The following is an 18,239-nucleotide window of genomic DNA, read 5'->3' as shown; positions in this document are numbered from 1 at the left end:
CTCTATACCCTTCTCTCTCTCCCACTCTAACGTTCTCTGTCCTCCTCTCTTTCTTCCCCTATACCCTTCTCTCTCTCCCACTCTAACGTTCTCTGTCCTCCTCTCTTTCTTTCTGTATACCCTTCTCTCTCTCCCACTCTAGCGTTCTCTGTCCTCCTCTCTTTCTTTCTGTATACACATCTCTCTCTCCCACTCTAACGTTCTCTGTCCTCCTCTCTTTCTTTCTGTATACCCTTCTCTCTCTCCCACTCTAACGTTCTCTGTCCTCCTCTCTTTCTCTGTCTATACCCTTCTCTCTCTCCCACTCTAACGTTCTCTGTCCTCCTCTCTTTCTTTCTGTATACGCTTCTCTCTCTCCCACTCTAGCGTTCTCTGTCCTCCTCTCTTTCTTTCTGTATACCCTTCTCTCTCTCCCACTCTAACGTTCTCTGTCCTCCTCTCTTTCTTTCTGTATACCCTTCTCTCTCTCCCACTCTAACGTTCTCTGTCCTCCTCTCTTTCTTTCTCTATACCCTTCTCTCTCCCACTCTAACGTTCTCTGTCCTCCTCTCTTTCTTTCTGTATACCCTTCTCTCTCTCCCACTCTAACGTTCTCTGTCCTCCTCTCTTTCTTTCTCTATACCCTTCTCTCTCTCCCACTCTAACGTTCTCTGTCCTCCTCTCTTTCTCTCTCTATACCCTTCTCTCTCCCACTCTAACGTTCTCTGTCCTCCTCTCTTTCTCTCTCTATACCCTTCTCTCTCCCACTCTAACGTTCTCTGTCCTCCTCTCTTTCTTTCTGTATACCCTTCTCTCTCTCCCACTCTAACGTTCTCTGTCCTCCTCTCTTTCTCTCTCTATACCCTTCTCTCTCCCACTCTAACGTTCTCTGTCCTCCTCTCTTTCTTTCTCTATACCCTTCTCTCTCTCCCACTCTAACGTTCTCTGTCCTCCTCTCTTTCTTTCTGTATACCCTTCTCTCTCTCCCACTCTAACGTTCTCTGTCCTCCTCTCTTTCTTTCTCTATACCCTTCTCTCTCTCCCACTCTAACGTTCTCTGTCCTCCTCTCTTTCTTTCTCTATACCCTTCTCTCTCTCCCACTCTAACGTTCTCTGTCCTCCTCTCTTTCTTTCTCTATACCCTTCTCTCTCTCCCACTCTAACGTTCTCTGTCCTCCTCTCTTTCTTTCTGTATACCCTTCTCTCTCTCCCACTCTAGCGTTCTCTGTCCTCCTCTCTTTCTTTCTCTATTCCCTTCTCTCTCCCTCTCTCTCCTCCCCTTTCATTTTCTGCCCCCTGTTCTCTCTCTCTCTCTCTCCCTCCCTCTCCCTCTCTATAACCTCCTCTTCCATGCTCCATTAACTGGACGATTAGCTACAGCACGACCGGCCTGGTGAGGCGAATGTCAGAAAGAAAGAATGAATGGAGGAGAGGAGACGGACATGGATAAAAGGACAGGCACTAAGGGGCAGAATGGAGACAATGAATATTGGAGAAAAAAAAGAAGGGGTGGCACAGACGAAGCTTATCATCCACACTCAGACTCTCCGTCTCAGTAGCGTTAAGCGATTATTGATCTGGCCTGAGCAGAGTGATGGCACTGATTGAGACAGATGACAGGTTTAAGTCGTTAGCACTTTAGCTTTAGCCAGAGGCTCTGCTAGAACAGAGAGAGAGAGAGAGAGAGAGAGAGAGTGACACGGTGCTGTGTTATTGGTGTAAGATGCCCCCATCCCCCCCTAACGTGTTCAGACATTGAATTATTGAATACGGTCTGAGGTTTGTGTGCTGAAGAAAGTCAAAGATGTTTAGCATCATTGCACACAGGAGCAAACTGGGACTGCAGACTTAACCAGCTCTGATAGCCATTTTCAGGTGTTCTGCGTTCCTCCAGAACCAGACAGTAAGTGCCTAAACAATAATGCAGATGTTTCATTGCATATCGTCACTGTCCAAACAAAATCTCCAAAGTAGTACCTTGAAAAGGGCAAAAACATTCTTTGCTTTTAATGTGCACTGTTAAAAATTAGAAGTCAGCTCAACTCAAAATGACATAGTATCTCATTACATGGCTTTTCTTGAGTAAAATTAAGTCAAGTTGAGTCAAAACTTCCCTTAATTTTTTAGTTCTGCGTCTCAGGAACTCAGAAACCTGTTTTTTATACTCAACTTTCCCACTAGCCGGAACTCTTACCATCACACAATAGACATTTTTCCTCTTCGGTACACACTTATGGATGGCTGTGGCATCGCTGGGGCTCAAACTCACAACCTCCTGTTGGGGGCGATGCTTAGTCCACTGCACCACTCAGAAACACATGAAACATCTCAGATTGTGTGTCTACAAATGTTTAATTCACTGGAGAAAATATTTGTCATTTTAACTTTAAAGCATGACATCATCTCATGTGGTGAGACCTAATAATTCATCCCAGCTTAAAATAATGATGATCTTGAACAGGACAAATACTGTATGTGGACTAGTTGGGTTCCTCAGCTGAATCAGCTGTAAACTTTTCTGATCTGATCTCTTCTCAACCCCCACTAACTTCTCTCTCCTGTTACGCCTGGGTTCTCACAGTCGTCAAGTTCCTCTCAGGAGCGTCTGCACCAGCTGCCCTTCCAGCCCACCATGGACGAGTTGCACTTCCTGTCCAAACACTTTGGCAGCACTGAGAGCATCACAGACGACGATGGCCGGCGTTCACCACACATACGGCCACGCTCTCGCAGTCTCAGGTAGTAGTGTGTGTGTGTGCGTGTGTGTATATATATAAATATATATATATATATATATATATATATATATATATATATAAAATGAATAATAATATGTCCCATATTCATTAAACCTGTGTTCCATATTTAATATATACACCCACTGACCACTTCATTAAGTACTTCTTGTATCTACACTCATTTTACATTTAATGAGCTTGACTTACCACATAGCTGCACTTTTTAGTTTTACAATTAGTCCATCTGTTTCTCTGCGTACCTTGTTAGTTCCCATTCCCCCTCTTCTTCAGTGTTCAGGACCCCCACAGGACCACCACATAGCAGGTAATATTTGGGTGGTGGATCATTCTTAGCACTGCAGTGACACTGACGTCTCACTGTTGTCGGACAATCTCGCTGTTGTCGGAGCAAAACCTTGTATCTCCGTAATGGTAACTTTACAGGAGAAGTAAAAAACCTACTTTAGTTTTAATGTAAGTCAATGGAACCCGAGATTTTTCAAGTCATTTTGGGTCATTTGTAAGAAACAACAGGCATTTTCAGATTATATCAAAAACTGAAAAATGCCAAAAATGGATATACAAGGTTTTGTTCTGACAACAGCGATATATATATATATATATCATTTATTTATTTATTTTTTCTTAAGCTTCTCAAGTCTATAGCCCACCCACCAATCCACACAGTCCTGATTGCCTGATCATTCAGTACTCTATCTATCTCTTTCTCTCTCTCTCTCTCTCTCTCTCTATTTTTCTCTGTCTCTCTCTCTCTCTCTCTCTCTAGTCCTGGTCGCTCGCCCTCCTGCTACGACAATGAAATTGTCATGATGAACCATGTGTATAAGGAGCGCTTCCCAAAGGTCAGAGAAGAGCATATGCACACATATTTGATGCTGTTAAAGCAACAGTTTGACAAAAACTAATACACACGCACTGACAAACACGTAAAATTCACACTGTGTGAAAAGTTTCCCCAGTATGTTAAACTCAGTGCAAAGTAGTTGATGCTTTAAATCCTGGGAAGAACTGAAAGTCAACAAACATGGAGATACAGGTTGTGTTCTGACAGACATGATATGCTTGTTTGTACGTTTTTTTTGTAGGCCACGGCTCAGATGGAGGAGCGTTTGGCAGAGTTTGCCCAGTTGTACTCTCCAGAAAACGTGCTGCCGCTGGCCGATGGGGTCTTGAGCTTCATCCACCATCAGACCATTGAGCTTTCCCGAGACTGCCTGACCAAATCACACGAGGGCCTCATCACCACCGTCTACTTCTACGAGCTGCAGGAGAACCTGGAGAAGCTACTGCATGATGTGAGTGTCAGCGAGTGGGTTGGGTTTGTAACGTCTGACCCCAGCGTGTCATTAGAAACCTGTATTTTCACATTTACTTGTTTAGTCGATGATCTCACCCAGAGTGACTTACACAATGTTCAGAGAGTCGAAGATGCAGAGTGCTCAGAGAATCTGTGAGGCCTTATTTAAGACCTATAAGACATGCGCCATATCAAAGCTTTATCCCGCTATCTTTAATAAGCCTGGCATCTCTATCTCTCTCTCTTTCTCTGTCTCTCTTCAACTCCATCTCTCTCTTTTTCTTTCTCACTCTCGCTCTCTCTTTCTGTTTGTCTCTCTCCCTCTCTCTTTTTCTCTCTATCTCCCTTTTTCTCTATCTGTCTCTCTCTCTATTTCTTTCTCTATTTCTTTCTCTGTTAGTCTCTGACTCTCTATATCCCTCATTTTCAATTTGTCACTCTCTCTTTCTGTATTTGTCTCTCTAACTCTCTCTATCCCTCCCTCTTTCTTTATCTGTCTCGCTCTCTTTCTCTAGCTCTCTCCCTCTAGCTCTCTCCCTCCCTCTCTCTTTTTCTATTTCTCTCTCTCTGTCTCTCTCTCTCTTTCTCTAGCTCTCTCTCTATCTGTCTCTGACTCTCTATTTCTTTCTATTTATCACTCTTTTTCTGTATTTGTCTTTCTTTGTCTCTCCCTCCCTCTTTCTCTATTTCTCTCTCTTTTTGTCTCTTACTCTCTATCTTTCTCTTTCTGTCACTCTCTCTTTCTTTATTTGCCTTTCTCTCTCACCCTCTCTCTGTCTCTATCTGTCTCTCTCTTTCTTTCTCTGTATCTCTCTCTCTGCTTGTCACCGACTCTCTCTCTCTCCTTCTCTTTCTATTTGTCTCTCTCTTTCTGTATTGGTCTCTCTTTCTCTATCTCTATTTGTCTCTGACTGTCTCCTTTTCTATTTGTCACTCTCACTCTCTCTCTTTCTGTTTTTGTCTTTCTCCATCTCCCCCTCCCTATTTCCCTATTTGTTACTCTCTCTATCTGTCTCTCTCTTGCTTTCTCTTATCTCACTCTTTCTTTTTCTATCTCTCTCTCCTCTCCCTGTCTGTCTCTACCTGTGTCTATGCCTCTATCTCTCTTGCTTTGTCCTATTTGTCTCTCAATCTATCCACCCCCTCTTTTCTTCCCTCCCTGTCTTTTTCTGTCTCCCTCTCTCTCTCTGCCTCCCTCTAACTGTCTGAGTCTCAATCTAATTCAAAGCTTTATTGGTAAATCTGTATCCAGTTACAGTTTTGTCATCAAGAAAGAACATTTAGAACATTAAAGTGTATTAAAAAAAATTAAAATAGAACCAAAAGAAGAACATAATGAAAAACCACAAAAGAGCAATAAGAATAGCAATTCAGGGTTGAAGTGTAAAGAATGTGGAGGGGAAATAATAACAACACTAAACAATAATAAAATAATCTCTCTCTCTCTCTCTCTCTCTCTCTATCTATCTATCTATCTATCTATCTATCTATCTATCTGTATCTGTCTTTCTGTCACTCTGTTCCTCTCTCTTTCTCTCTCAGGCACATGAGCGTTCGGAGAGTTCGGAGCTGACCTTTGTGACGGAGCTGGTGAAGAAGCTCTTCATCATTATCTCTCGCCCCGCCAGGCTGCTGGAGTGTTTGGTGAGAACACGTCCTCTCCAAACAAACACGCACCCATGGCTCTGGAGAACCGCTCTCATCAGATCAGTGACCTAAATCATCAGGTTTTTGTGTTGTTGCAGTATATGTCAGTATTTAACCATTGTTAAAGCTACGTTATGTAAAATGTGATCTGGTGGAAATGTGTATTGCATCCAACCTGCAGAACAACATTTTTTAACGTGGGTTTAAGCTTCAGACCCCTTCCCCGAGTGGAGGAGTCTGGTGATTGTTGAGGGTATTCAAAGCAACAGATAGGCTATGTACAGAAAGAGGATGAGCAGGCTGTACTTTCTGAGAAGTCTCAGGTCCGTTAATGCGTGCAGCAAGATGTTGGTGGTCTTTCTTTGACTTCTCCAGTGCATTCAGTCCAATCCATCTCCTCATGCTCGGAGAACAGATGGATAAAATCCAGATGGACAAGTTCATGATTTGGGCTTAGAACCCTTCAGTCTTTATTCAGTCGATATCAGAGACGCATGTGAAATGGTGTGCAAAGAGTTCACAGCTGCTGAAGTTGCTACAGCAGTTTTTGGAAAGTAGTGATGAACATTTTGATAAACGTATGGATCTCATGTGATACGCAAGTGGCTTTAAAGGCGAATTCAAGTAGATGTGCAAAAATTTGGTAGAAAGGAACAACTTTAGTCTTAGGGGTCCAGAGGAAAAATACAAGGGGAAGAAATACAAAAGTTACTGAAGAGCCTTCAGATTACCATACTTCCCACTTTCTGTCCATTTTCCAAAGTGATAATTAATATTGTTGAATAATTCAGTCAGTGAGATGGATATTTGGTTTGATGTGAAATGGTTTATGCTAGAACAGGGGTGCACAACTCTGGTCTTGGAGGGCCAGTGTCCTGCACAGTTTGAAGACTTACCTGCTCAAACACATCTGAATAGCTTTAGTGGGTGTGTTTGAGTAGGGGAGCTAGCAAACTCTGCTGGACACCAGCCCTCCAGGACTGGAGCTGTGCACCCCTGTTGTATAGAAACTTCCAGGCTTCTTTACAGTGGTGATGATAGGAAGCAGCGGTCACTGTGTCTACCGCACAAATATAGCCGCTTGATTTACTATCCAAAGCCATCGGTGAAGCCACACACACGTTTTCGTATGTAATGTTAATGATTAAAATTGCACGTACATCTTCAACATGAGGTTGGTTAGTGTAGTGGTTAACACCTCTGCCTTCTACACTGTAGACTGGGGTTCAATCCCAGACCAGGGCAAGCACCCTACACTATACCAATAAGGGTCCTTGGGCAAGACTCCTAACACCACCTTGGCCTCCCTGTGTAAAATGATCAAATTGTAAGTCGCTCTGGATAAGAGCATCAGCCAAATGCCGTAAATGTAAACATGAAGGCATTTTAATAAGTACATTTTAGATCAAAACATTCTGAAAACCAAATGTCTCAGGCATCATGCAGTGTATTCATAACTATTTTGTGTAATAATGAATGCACTGCATGGCGGGAGCTTTTAGAAGCTTTAACCTCTTCAGACGTCTGGTTCCTGTCACCACCATTGAGAACGATTCTGACTCAGCAAGTTTCTCTAGAGTGGAGCATTTCACACCAAACCACTCTGAACAGCTTTTTAACATCTTAACCGTTTAATTATGCAGATGAAACTTAAATTGTTGATTCATGTTGTTTAAACCCATTTATTTAATGATATTTAATTTAATTTAGTGTAGTGTTTTCATATCTGTTTTGAGAGTGTTTGAAAAACGACTGAGCCACAATCCTGCGCTCTTAATTGTTGGCCTCAGCTGCCCAGCACCACGCTTGGCTCTCCTACTGTGCTTACATCCTGCGGTTGCTGTGGCAACCCAGGTTGATGAGGTCAAAAAGGCTCAGATGTTGAATATAGTGGATGAGGGACGTTTCTGTCATAGGTTACTACTCTCTAGTAGATGACAGGGAGACTGTGATCAAATACGAAAGGTCCTGATATCCGTGACGTATATTTGGTATTTCGTTTTTTCCTCTGGGTGGGCGATTGAGAATGTCACGGAGACAGAGGTAGAGACAGGGAGGCCAAGCTTGAGTGATGCGTGAAGCCTCCATTCTTTACATTAACCCGACCCTTCTCGTGAAGAGAGGTCTGCTGGGGAATCTCAGAACACTGGTCTCTTCACCGCGCTGGCTCATTCTCCATCCTGAGTTTATTAAGCAGTGTCTCTGAGGGCCGGTGGGCCTGTCACTCTCCCAGCTGCCTGGGCGATTCCCCCCACTGCAACGGCAGCGGACTGTGATCACAACATCACGTCCACACAAAGAACATATGCTGATAAGCCTTCACTTTAACACCCTCTGACCCCCCTTGTTTAATTGCATGTTGCTTGTTATATTAAATGTCCACAAATAAGAATTATTTGTTATTAAAATTGGAATTTGATGTTTTCATTGTGTTGATTACACTATTGTGGTAGTAAATATGTAAACCCTGGAAATTCAGGTAGTATAAATTCAGGTTGTGGACATTCAGGTAGTAGAAATTTAGGGAAAACTTATGGGGTACTTAGAAGGAGCAAACAAGCCTGGATCTAAGTCAATCCTGTCCAATCACTAGGCAGCTCAGTGGGTTGGCGGGAGGGACATGGTATCAATACTTTTGACCTGAATTTTTGAATAACCTGATTTTTTACCTTACTCAGGATATTCAGCATCTGAAATTTGCAGTAAAAATTAGTAAAGATCAAATTCGACATGTATTTTTTCTTCAGGCATCATGAATTCAGATTAGCACATTTAGAACTGGATTTTCTTCCTCAAAGGCGCTTAAGCGAGTGAGCGTTTATAAGTTTTTATTTTCTATTGTGGAGGCTGTACTTTGTTAATATCAGGACATCTGCAGTCGTGCTGTCCGTTTTATCTTGGCCTGGCTGTCTTTGCAGAGAGGTGTGAACTGTTTTCACAGCAGGGGGTTCTATCCCCCCTTCACCCCTCATTGCTCACTAGTAGCTAAACACAGACTCACATTTCACACACAGGCATCCAACAGTATCCTAGTTCATCTGATAACAGGAAATATTTTATTTGATTATTTTAATCAACATATAATTAATGTAAATTTAATATAACATTTTAAATTAATTGATTAATTAAAATATGGTCTCGAGAGCAATTTCCTGCTTCCCCTTGCCCCGAGACTGAGATAAGACTGAGTCTGCTAATTCACGGTCGTGAGACTCAGGCTGGACACTACAACACTAGCATCAGTCTTTGTGTCTTGCTGTTCCTCTTTGTGCAGGAGTTTAACCCAGAGGAGTTTTATCACCTGCTGGAGGCGGCGGAGGACCACGCCAAGGAGGGACACTTAATGAAGACAGACATTCCACGCTACATTATCAGCCAGCTGGGCCTGACCAGAGACCCACTGGAGGGTGAGAACACACTTAAATGTGGGGGTTGGGAGTTGCAGAATAATAGACTGAAATAATGGAGAGAGAGAGAGAGAGAGAGAGAGAGACAGAGAGAGAGAGAGAGAGAGAGACAGAGAGAGAGAGAGAGAGAGAAAGAGAGAGAGAGAGAGAGAGAGACAGAGAGAGAGCAGAGAGAGAGAGAGACAGAGAGAGAGAGAGAGAGACAGAGAGAGAGAGAGAGAGAAAGAGAGAGAGAGAGAGACAGAGAGAGAGCAGAGAGAGAGAGAGAGAGAGAGAGAGAGAGACAGAGAGAGAGAGAGAGAGAGAGACAGAGAGAGAGAGAGAGAGAGACAGAGAGAGAGACAGAGAGAGAGCAGAGAGAGAGAGAGAGAGAGACAGAGAGAGAGAGACAGAGAGAGAGACAGAGAGAGAGCAGAGAGAGAGAGAGAGAGAGAGAGAGACAGAGAGAGAGAGAGAGAGACAGAGAGAGAGAGAGCGAGACAGAGAGAGAGACAGAGAGAGAGCAGAGAGAGAGAGAGAGAGAGAGAGACAGAGAGAGAGAGAGAGAGACAGAGAGAGAGAGAGAGAGAGAGAGAGACAGAGAGAGAGCAGAGAGAGAGAGAGAGAGAGAGAGAGAGACAGAGAGAGAGAGAGAGAGAGAGAGAGAGAGAGAGAGAGAGAGAGAGAGACAGAGAGAGAGCAGAGAGAGAGAGAGAGAGAGAGAGAGAGAAAGATGAGAGATGTTGACATATAATTCATGCAGACACTGATAAATGAATACAGGGGCTGTTAGAAGTAACAGTGTTTTTCCATTCCTGACAAGTGAGAAAGTGAGAGATTTAAAGAGATTCCACTCAATTTTCAAAACATCTGCAGAATGATTAAGATGTAAATGAAGTCATTTAGAGTGGTTTGATGTGAAATGCTCTGACCCAGAGAAACGTACCATGTCAGAATTGTTCACAGTGGCACTGCTAGAAACCAGGGGCCATATATCGGAAATATAGTCTGAAATCTTATCTGCTTAGTCACCATGACAACTTCAGTTACCGCGCTCGGGTGTTAATCGAAAGGTTGGTGTTTCGTGCCCACCCAGGGACGTCTGCGGCTTCATTTATGGGGCAGTTTGTGGGCTGGAGGTTAGGGAACTGACCCTGTGACCGCAAGGTCGCCGGTTTGATCCCCAAAGCCGACAGTACATGACTGATGTGTCCTTGAGCATGTAACCCCCGGATGCTGCGCATAGGGCTGCCCACCACTTTGGGCAAGTGTGCTCACTGCCCCCTAGTGTGTGTGTGTGTTCACTAGTGTGTATGTTTTACAACCCCAGACGCTGCAGACACCATCCCCTCTCATTACCTTTATGTGTTAATGTCGATGAAAACTCATCAGATAAAATATGACAGTGATGGTGGTGAATAATGAGGAGACAGAGCTGAACGAGTGTCTGTTTATTAGGAGGAACAACGTTAGCGCACTCGGCTAAAGCGCTGGGGAAACTGAAACTGTGGAGCAGCGACGCTCTGATGAACAGCAGGAAGCGCTGAAACAATAGTCTTAACGTCCAGTTTATGGTGCATTAGTTCTGTCTGACCTTTTTTACATCATTATTTGTAACTAACATTGATTATCCTGATGACGCGTTTACATTTCAGCTGCGCATATGGTTGGTTGCTAGGTAACTGACACGATAGTTGATTGATTTTAATCGAGCAGGTTAAGATTTCTCAACTTGAGATGAGATACTCTAATATAAGTTTCCCAAATTACGATAAGATTTGCTTCTGTAAGACGATTTGTCAAAAATTCTATCTTGACCTGTCAGATCTTAACACAAAAAGATTCACGTTTCTGTACTGCGGCCCTGCATGTCTGAGGTGTGTAATGCCTCTAAAAGCTCCATCTTAGAAAGTTATTATATACAACCCCAATTCCAATGAAGTTGGGACGTTGTGTAAAACAATAGAAAACGATGATTTGCAAATCCTTTCCAACCTAGATTCAATTGAATACACTACAAAGACAAGATATTTAATGTTCAAACGGATAAACTTTATTGTTTGTTGCAAATATTCACTCATTTTGAATTTAATGCCTGCAACACGTTCCAAAGAAGTTGGGACAGGGGCAACAAAAGACTGGGAAAGTTGAGGAATGCTCAAAAAACACCTGTTTGGAACATTCCACAGGTGAACAGGTTAATTGGAAACAGGTGAGTGTCATGATTGGGTATAAAGGGAGCATTCCTGAAAGGCTCAGTCGTTCACAAGCAAGGATGGGCGAGGTTCACCACTTTGTGAACAACTGCGTGAGCAAATAGTCCAACAGTTTCTCAATGTGCAATTGCAAGGAATTTAGGGGTTTCATCATCTACAGTCATCTACACAATATCATCAAAAGATTCAGAGAATCTGGAAAAATCAAAGCAGAAAACCAACATTGAATGCCCGTGACCTTCGATCACTCAGACGGCACTGCATTAAAAACCCACATCATTCTGTAACGGATATTCCCACATGGGCTCAGGAACACTTCAGAAAACCACTGTCAGTGAACTCAGTTCGTCGCTCCATCTACAAGCGCAAGTTAAAACTCTGCCATGCAAAGCGAAAGCCAGATATCAACAACACCCAGAAACGCCGCCGGCTTCTCTGGGCCCGAGCTCATCTGAGATGGACTGATGCAGAGTGGAAAAGTGTCCTGTGGTCTGACGAGTCCACATTTCAGACTGTTTTTGGAAATCATGGACGTCGTGTCCTCCGGGCCAAAGGGGGCGGTGGACGGGGGGATTGTCTGGATTGTTATCAGTGCAAAGTTCAAAAGCCAGCATCTCTGATGATCTGGGGGTGTGTTAGTGCCCATGACATGGGTAACTTGCACATCTGTGAAGGCACCATTAATACTGAAAGGTACATACAGGTTTTGGAGCAACATCTGCTGCCATCTAAGCAGCGTCTTTTTCAGGGACGTCCTGCTTATTTCAGCGAGACGATGCCAAGCCACATTCTGCACGTGTTACAACAGCGTGGCTTCATAGTAAAAGAGTGCGGGTACTAGACTGGCCTGCCTGCAGTCCAGACCTGTCTCCCATAGAAAATGTGTGGCACATTATGAAGCACAAAATACGACAACGGAGACCCCGGACTGTTGAGCAACTGACGTTGTACATCAAGCAAGAATGGGAAAGAATTCCACCTACAAAGCTTCAACAATTAGTGTCCTCAGTTCCCAAATGCTTAGTGAGTGTTGTTAAAAGGAAAGGTGATGTAACACAGTGGTAAACACGCCCCTGTCCCAACTTCTTTGGAACGTGTTGCAGGCATCAAATTCAAAATGAGTGAATATTTGCAAAAAACAATAAAGTTGATCTGTTTGAACATTAAATATCTTGTCTTTGTAGTGTATTCAATTGAATATAGGTTGAAAAGGATTTGCAAATCATCGTATTCTGCTTTTATTTCTGTTTTACACATCGTCCCAACTTCATTGGAATTGGGGTTGTAAAATAGTTTAAATATGCCTCCTGTTTCCAAAAACGTCCTTTACATTTTTCCTTGTTTTTCAGTTGGTGCCAGTGAAATAAACAGAAAAAGTCCTCAAAGCTGTCAATACATTATGTACAGTTCTACGCAAGAGTTTAACACATTCTCTACAAAGAACACACATTTTAATGTACAATTGCTGTTAATCTACTGCATATAACATATTTGGGGAAAAAAATAAAACACATAAAATGTGCCATAACTTTTGCACAGGCCATGTTTGATGTTTTGTTATGTAAAATTCAACTATAAACAGTAAGAGTGTATTTAAGTGTGTGTTTTCAGAGGATTTGTTAACTTTTAGTTAACGTGTCAAAAAGTATATAATATGTAATTACTCATGTAATTACATAAGAAACCTGTAAATATAGTATAGACAACCATAACAGACTTCTAGGGCTGAAGCAGCAGCAATTCATAAATAAAGTTAGAACAACTTTTTGAAGCCCTGGAAGTTGTTCCAGAGTTATTTTTTCTCATTTAGTTGTTGTGCTATTCACAGCCTTTATTTAGCCCAGTCTTCACAACACTACCCCTCTCTCTCACTCTCTCTCTTTCTCTAAGGGTGTTGCCTGGTGACTGAGGCAGTTGTGTAACATGTTAAATCAAACCGTGAATGTTAAAGATATCAGTGAAGTTCACGTTGTTCAGCTTTTGCTTCTTATAAAGCACTCATTTCATTCACGTGCTTTGGTTTTATGTCCACATGTACTTAAAAAGCAGAGCGGTCAGAGTTAGTCAGGACTTGTGGAGATTTATTCAGGCTGATTCAGAGGCAGTTTGTGTGGAGTAAACAGTGTCTGACTGTGATTTGTTTTCCTGTCATGTAGAAATGGTGAATCTGGACAGCTATGACAGCGAGGGACCACACACGCCTGAGACAGATGACTCAGCTGAGGTGAGACAAGTGTGTGTGTGTGTGTGTGTGTGTGTGTGTGTGTGTGTGTGTGTGTGTGTGTGTGTTTGTAGATAAACATATCCCGAATGGGAAACTTTTATATGGGACTTGATGAATGAACTCACAGTAATGGTATAAGATCACTTGAAGTGAGTCTCCCATTCCGAGTTACGACTCTATCCCAAAGTGTTTTCCATCCCAAAATGACCTGCCAAAAAGTTCCATTGACTTAGATTAAAAATAAACTGGGTTTTTTGCTTCTCCTGTAAGGTTTCGACAACAGTGATTATATATATATATCACTTGAAAAATGAACTAGAATGAACTAAAATAGAATGTTATTATTATATCATTATTGATGCATTTAGATGCTTGTGTTTGTGTGTGTTTCTTTCTGTTTGCTCTAATGAAACACTGGGAACAGATTCATTTGATCTAGATTCCACATTACTGGCTTTATACCACTTATACATACCAGTTGGGGTGTGTTCATGAGTGTGTTGTCAGGACTCTGTGCTCACTGCTGCTCTGAGAGTCCGTTATATAAGAGCTCTTCAGATCTTTTAGCCCAGACACATCTTGTTTTTCTTTTTAATTAATGACTGTCCAACTGCTTGCGATTCAACAATCTGTCTGGATCATCGCAGATGAAAGTGATCTAATATGCTGGTGTAGGAGAGCTTGCAGTGAGCAATGTAATGCTAAAATTTGCTGTGTGCTTTTCCCTGCTGCTGTTACCCTGTTTTTCAGGGTAAAATGAAGGCCATGAAACCACCCTGTGAGTCAGACTTTCAGACAATCAAACTCATTAGCAACGGAGCATATGGGTAAGCACGCTATACAGACACACACACACACACACACACACACACAGTATTGCTACTTCTGCTGCCGCTGTCTGAAACACGTCGGTGTTCCTTTCCTTTTAGCTGCGGCGTGTCAGACTCAAACCTGTTAGTACAGAATATAAATTGCAAGGGTCACCTTTAACAACTGCCCAGTAAAGGTCAGAAAAACAGCATTGAAATTCAACTCCCTTGACCAGTCGCATAAGCTGACATTCAGCCATACAATAACAGTGAACACTATATGGCCAAAAGTATGTGGACACATAGTATGTGCTCATAATTCTTCAGTTCAAGGGTTTTAGCCACACCCATTGCAAACAGCTGTATGAATCAGGAACACTGGCATTAGAATATCATAGGATGACACTTTCGCCACAAGTCAGTTTCTGAAGTTTCTGTCCTGCTAGATCTGCCCCTGGCAACTGTAAGTGCTGTTGTTGTGAAACAGAAGCATATAGGAGCAATAATAGCTCAGCCACAAAGTTTTAGACCATGCAAATTCACAGAGCAGGGACGCTGAAAAATCAGCACAGAAAAATCAGAGTTCTACACTGCCACAGGAAGCAACATCAGTGCAAGAACTGTCCATCAGAAGCTTCAAGAAATGAGTTTCCATGGCTGAGCAGGTCCACACAAGCCAAAGATTACTATGTGCAGTGCTAAGTGTTGGCTAAAATGTGTGTAGCAACCGGCCACTGGACTCCGGAGCAGTGAAAACCTGTTCTCTGAAGTGATCTTGTTTCACTCTCTGGCAGTCTGATGCCAAAAAACACTACAGGTATGCATAGCGCTAACAGTAAAGTTTGGTGGAGGAAGCATAATGGGCTGGGGCTGTTTTTAAGGGTTTGGGCCCCTTAGTTCCAGTGAAAGGTGAAGTTAATGCTACGGCATACAGACATTTTAGACAGTTGTATGTTTACAGCTTTGTGGCAGTAGTTTGAGAAAGTCCCTTTACTGTTCCAGCATGACTGAGCCCCTGTGCACAAAGCGAGCTACGTAAAGACATGGTTTGATGAGTTTAGTCTGCAAACTCCAGAGGTCTGCACAGAGCCCTGACCTCAACCCCACTGAACACCTTTAGGACGAATTGGAGCATTGATTGCAAACCAGGCCTTCTCGTCCAACATCAGTGCCTGACCTCACAAATGCTGTTTTGACCGAATGGACACATTGAATCTATTCATATATCTGGCTGCTGTAGCCATCCTGTTTAAATAATAAATAATTAATATAAAATGTAACATCATTTTAACATCTGAGACATAAAGATGAGGTAGACCAACCTCAACCTGTACAGGCAACAGAACAGTCACAACTGCTGGGAGAGTTTGTGGTCGATTTGTGGCAATTTTGGGTTGTGATAAAATTTGTCCTCTTCCACCTACAAACACAAATGTGGTGTGAACTGAATTTCTCTGCTTACTTCAATGAGCTACAAGTCAGATATAATTCAAATGTAATTAGGCCTTTCAGAGTCTATACACATGGGAGGATGAGGAGGGTAAAGTCCTCCATTTGACTTTCTCCACTTGACTCCTCTCTCCCTCTCTCCCTCTCTCTCTCTCTCTCTCTCTCTGTCTCTGCGTCGCTCTCTTTCTGTCTGTCTGTCCGCAGGGCAGTGTACCTGGTCAGGCACAGAGAGACACGGCAGCGGTTTGCAATGAAGAAGATCAACAAGCAGAACCTGATTCTGAGGAATCAGATCCAGCAGGCTTTTGTGGAGAGAGATATCCTGACCTTCGCTGAGAATCCATTCGTGGTCAGCATGTTCTGTTCATTCGAGACGCGCAGACACCTCTGCATGGTCATGGAGTACGTGGAGGGTAAGAATCACAAACATGCGCATGCGTGTTTTTCAGGGAAGGCCTTGATTATTTCAGCAAAATGATGGTTCTGCATGTATTACAACTGCACTGCTATGTATTAAAAGAGTCCGGGTGCTAAACTGGCCTGCCTGCAGTTGTGATCTGTCACCGCTGAAAATATTTGCCACATTATAAAATTTAAAATATGACAAAGAAGACCCTGGTCTGCTGAGCAGCTGAAATCCTTCATCGAACAAGAGCAGAAAAAAACATTTCACTTCCAGAACTACAGCAACTGGACTCCTCAGTTCCCAAAGGCGTACAGAGTGTTGTTAAAAGAAGAGGCGATGAAACACAGTGATAAACAGGCCCCCGTCCCAACTTTTTTGGAAATGTGTGTGTGTGTGTGTGTGTGTGTGTGTGTGTGTGTGTGTGTACACACACCTCTTCTTTTAACAATACTCTGTAAGCCTTTGGGAACTGAGGAGTCCAGTTGCTGTAGTTCTGAAAGTGAAAGTGAGTGCATTTGTGTGTGTATATATATATATATATATATATATGTATATATATACAGTATCTCACAAAAGTGAGTACACCCCACACAGCTTGTATAGCAGTACAGATTTACTGTCCTCTGAAAACAACTCAACACACAACCATTAATGTCTAATAGCTGGCAACACAAGTGAGTCCACCTCACAGTGAACATTGTGCTCAATTGTGTCGTTGACCCTCCCTGGTGTCATGTGACTTGTTAGAGTTACAGGGTTCCAGGTGTGAATGGGGAGCAGGGCTGTTAAATTTGGTGTTTTGGGTACAATTCGCTCATCCTGGCCACTGGATATTCAACATGGCACCTCAGGGCAAAGAACTCTCTGAGGATGTGAGAAATAGAGTTGTTGCTCTCCACAAAGACGCCAAGGCTGTAAGAAGATCACCCTGAAACTGAGCTACAGCACGGTGGCCAAGGTCATACAGCGGTTTTCCAGGACAGGTTCCACTCGGAACAGGCCTCACCAGGCCCAAGAGGGTTAAGGCGGCGCTAGATAATAATGGTGGTCGCACAAAATATTGACACTTTGAGTACAGTTTGGACGTGTTCACTGTGAGGCGGACTCACTTGTGTTGCCAGCTATTTAAACATCAATGGCGGTGTGTTGAGTTCTTTTCAGAGGACAGTGAATCTGTACTGCTATACAAGCTGTACAAGCTGATGAAAACCATGTATTTCTACATCATTTCAACAAAGCAGCTGTCCTTTACATTGTGTAAAGATTTCATGATAAGTGGACCAGTAGAAACGCTCTAAAATCACTTGGAACAAAATCTCTTTACATTGACTTACATCGAAAGGTGGAGTGTGTTTGCTCTCATGTCGTGTTCATATTTTGGAGATACTTGTTTTTCGTATATTAGGTATGTATTTGTTTTTCAGTTTTTGACATAATTTGTCTGCCTCCGTTTACATTGTGTGTAGATTTCTTGATGAATGGACTAAAAGAAACAGCCCAAATGTACCATGGTGTTGCTTGAAAATGTGTTAACCCCTTAAAAGTTTCTTTATTTCTTTATTTAAAATGTTCATCAGATTTTCACAGAAGTCCTAATAGTAGGTAGTAAAGTCTACTATAATTAGGACTTGTGGAAAGATCTAATGAAGTTTTCACTTTCAACTTTCAAGCAATTTCATTCTGAGTAACAACTGTGTGTTTCTGGCCCTTAATACATCCCTCCTCCCGCTCCTCTACTGACATACCCACTTTTAGGTCTTAACACCATGCAGTCAAATCAGAGCGAATTCACTTTGATCATTGTGGATCATTTCTATTGGACCATTCGTTGTTGAAATGACAACACAGCATAAACACCACCTGGCATTTTCAAAAAAAAAATAAAACAATGACAAAGATGCTAGATTTGATTCTGACAGTGAAAATATGTGTATTAGACACACGCAGATGTTTCTGGTAGCTGCTCTGTTGGAGGCGAAGCAGACTGGGTAATGATGTCACGCTGGGTGTATTCAGTTTCAGTTCTATACAGAAATGCTGACGCTGCTGCTCTCAGAGTCGAGCCTG

General features: G+C 42.6%; 1 protein-coding gene across 3 annotated transcripts in view; it reads left to right on the top strand.

Moving 5' to 3' along the window:
- The window catches only part of mast1a (microtubule associated serine/threonine kinase 1a), a 120,601-nt gene that overhangs the window by 67,646 nt on the left and 34,716 nt on the right, over positions 1 to 18,239 (top strand). For all 3 annotated transcript variants that reach the window (XM_037543213.1, XM_037543212.1, XM_017720674.2), the window contains 8 exons: positions 2,561 to 2,718; positions 3,505 to 3,580; positions 3,824 to 4,033; positions 5,578 to 5,679; positions 8,957 to 9,089; positions 13,441 to 13,508; positions 14,259 to 14,335; positions 15,971 to 16,179. In XM_037543213.1, the coding sequence (XP_037399110.1) occupies positions 2,561 to 2,718; positions 3,505 to 3,580; positions 3,824 to 4,033; positions 5,578 to 5,679; positions 8,957 to 9,089; positions 13,441 to 13,508; positions 14,259 to 14,335; positions 15,971 to 16,179 (1,033 nt within the window). The remainder of the gene's footprint in view (positions 1 to 2,560; positions 2,719 to 3,504; positions 3,581 to 3,823; positions 4,034 to 5,577; positions 5,680 to 8,956; positions 9,090 to 13,440; positions 13,509 to 14,258; positions 14,336 to 15,970; positions 16,180 to 18,239) is intronic.

This window comes from Pygocentrus nattereri, chromosome 12 (genome assembly GCF_015220715.1).
Source record: "Pygocentrus nattereri isolate fPygNat1 chromosome 12, fPygNat1.pri, whole genome shotgun sequence".
NCBI classification, from domain to species: domain Eukaryota; kingdom Metazoa; phylum Chordata; class Actinopteri; order Characiformes; family Serrasalmidae; genus Pygocentrus; species Pygocentrus nattereri.
This window is presented reverse-complemented; position numbering and strand designations above follow the sequence as displayed.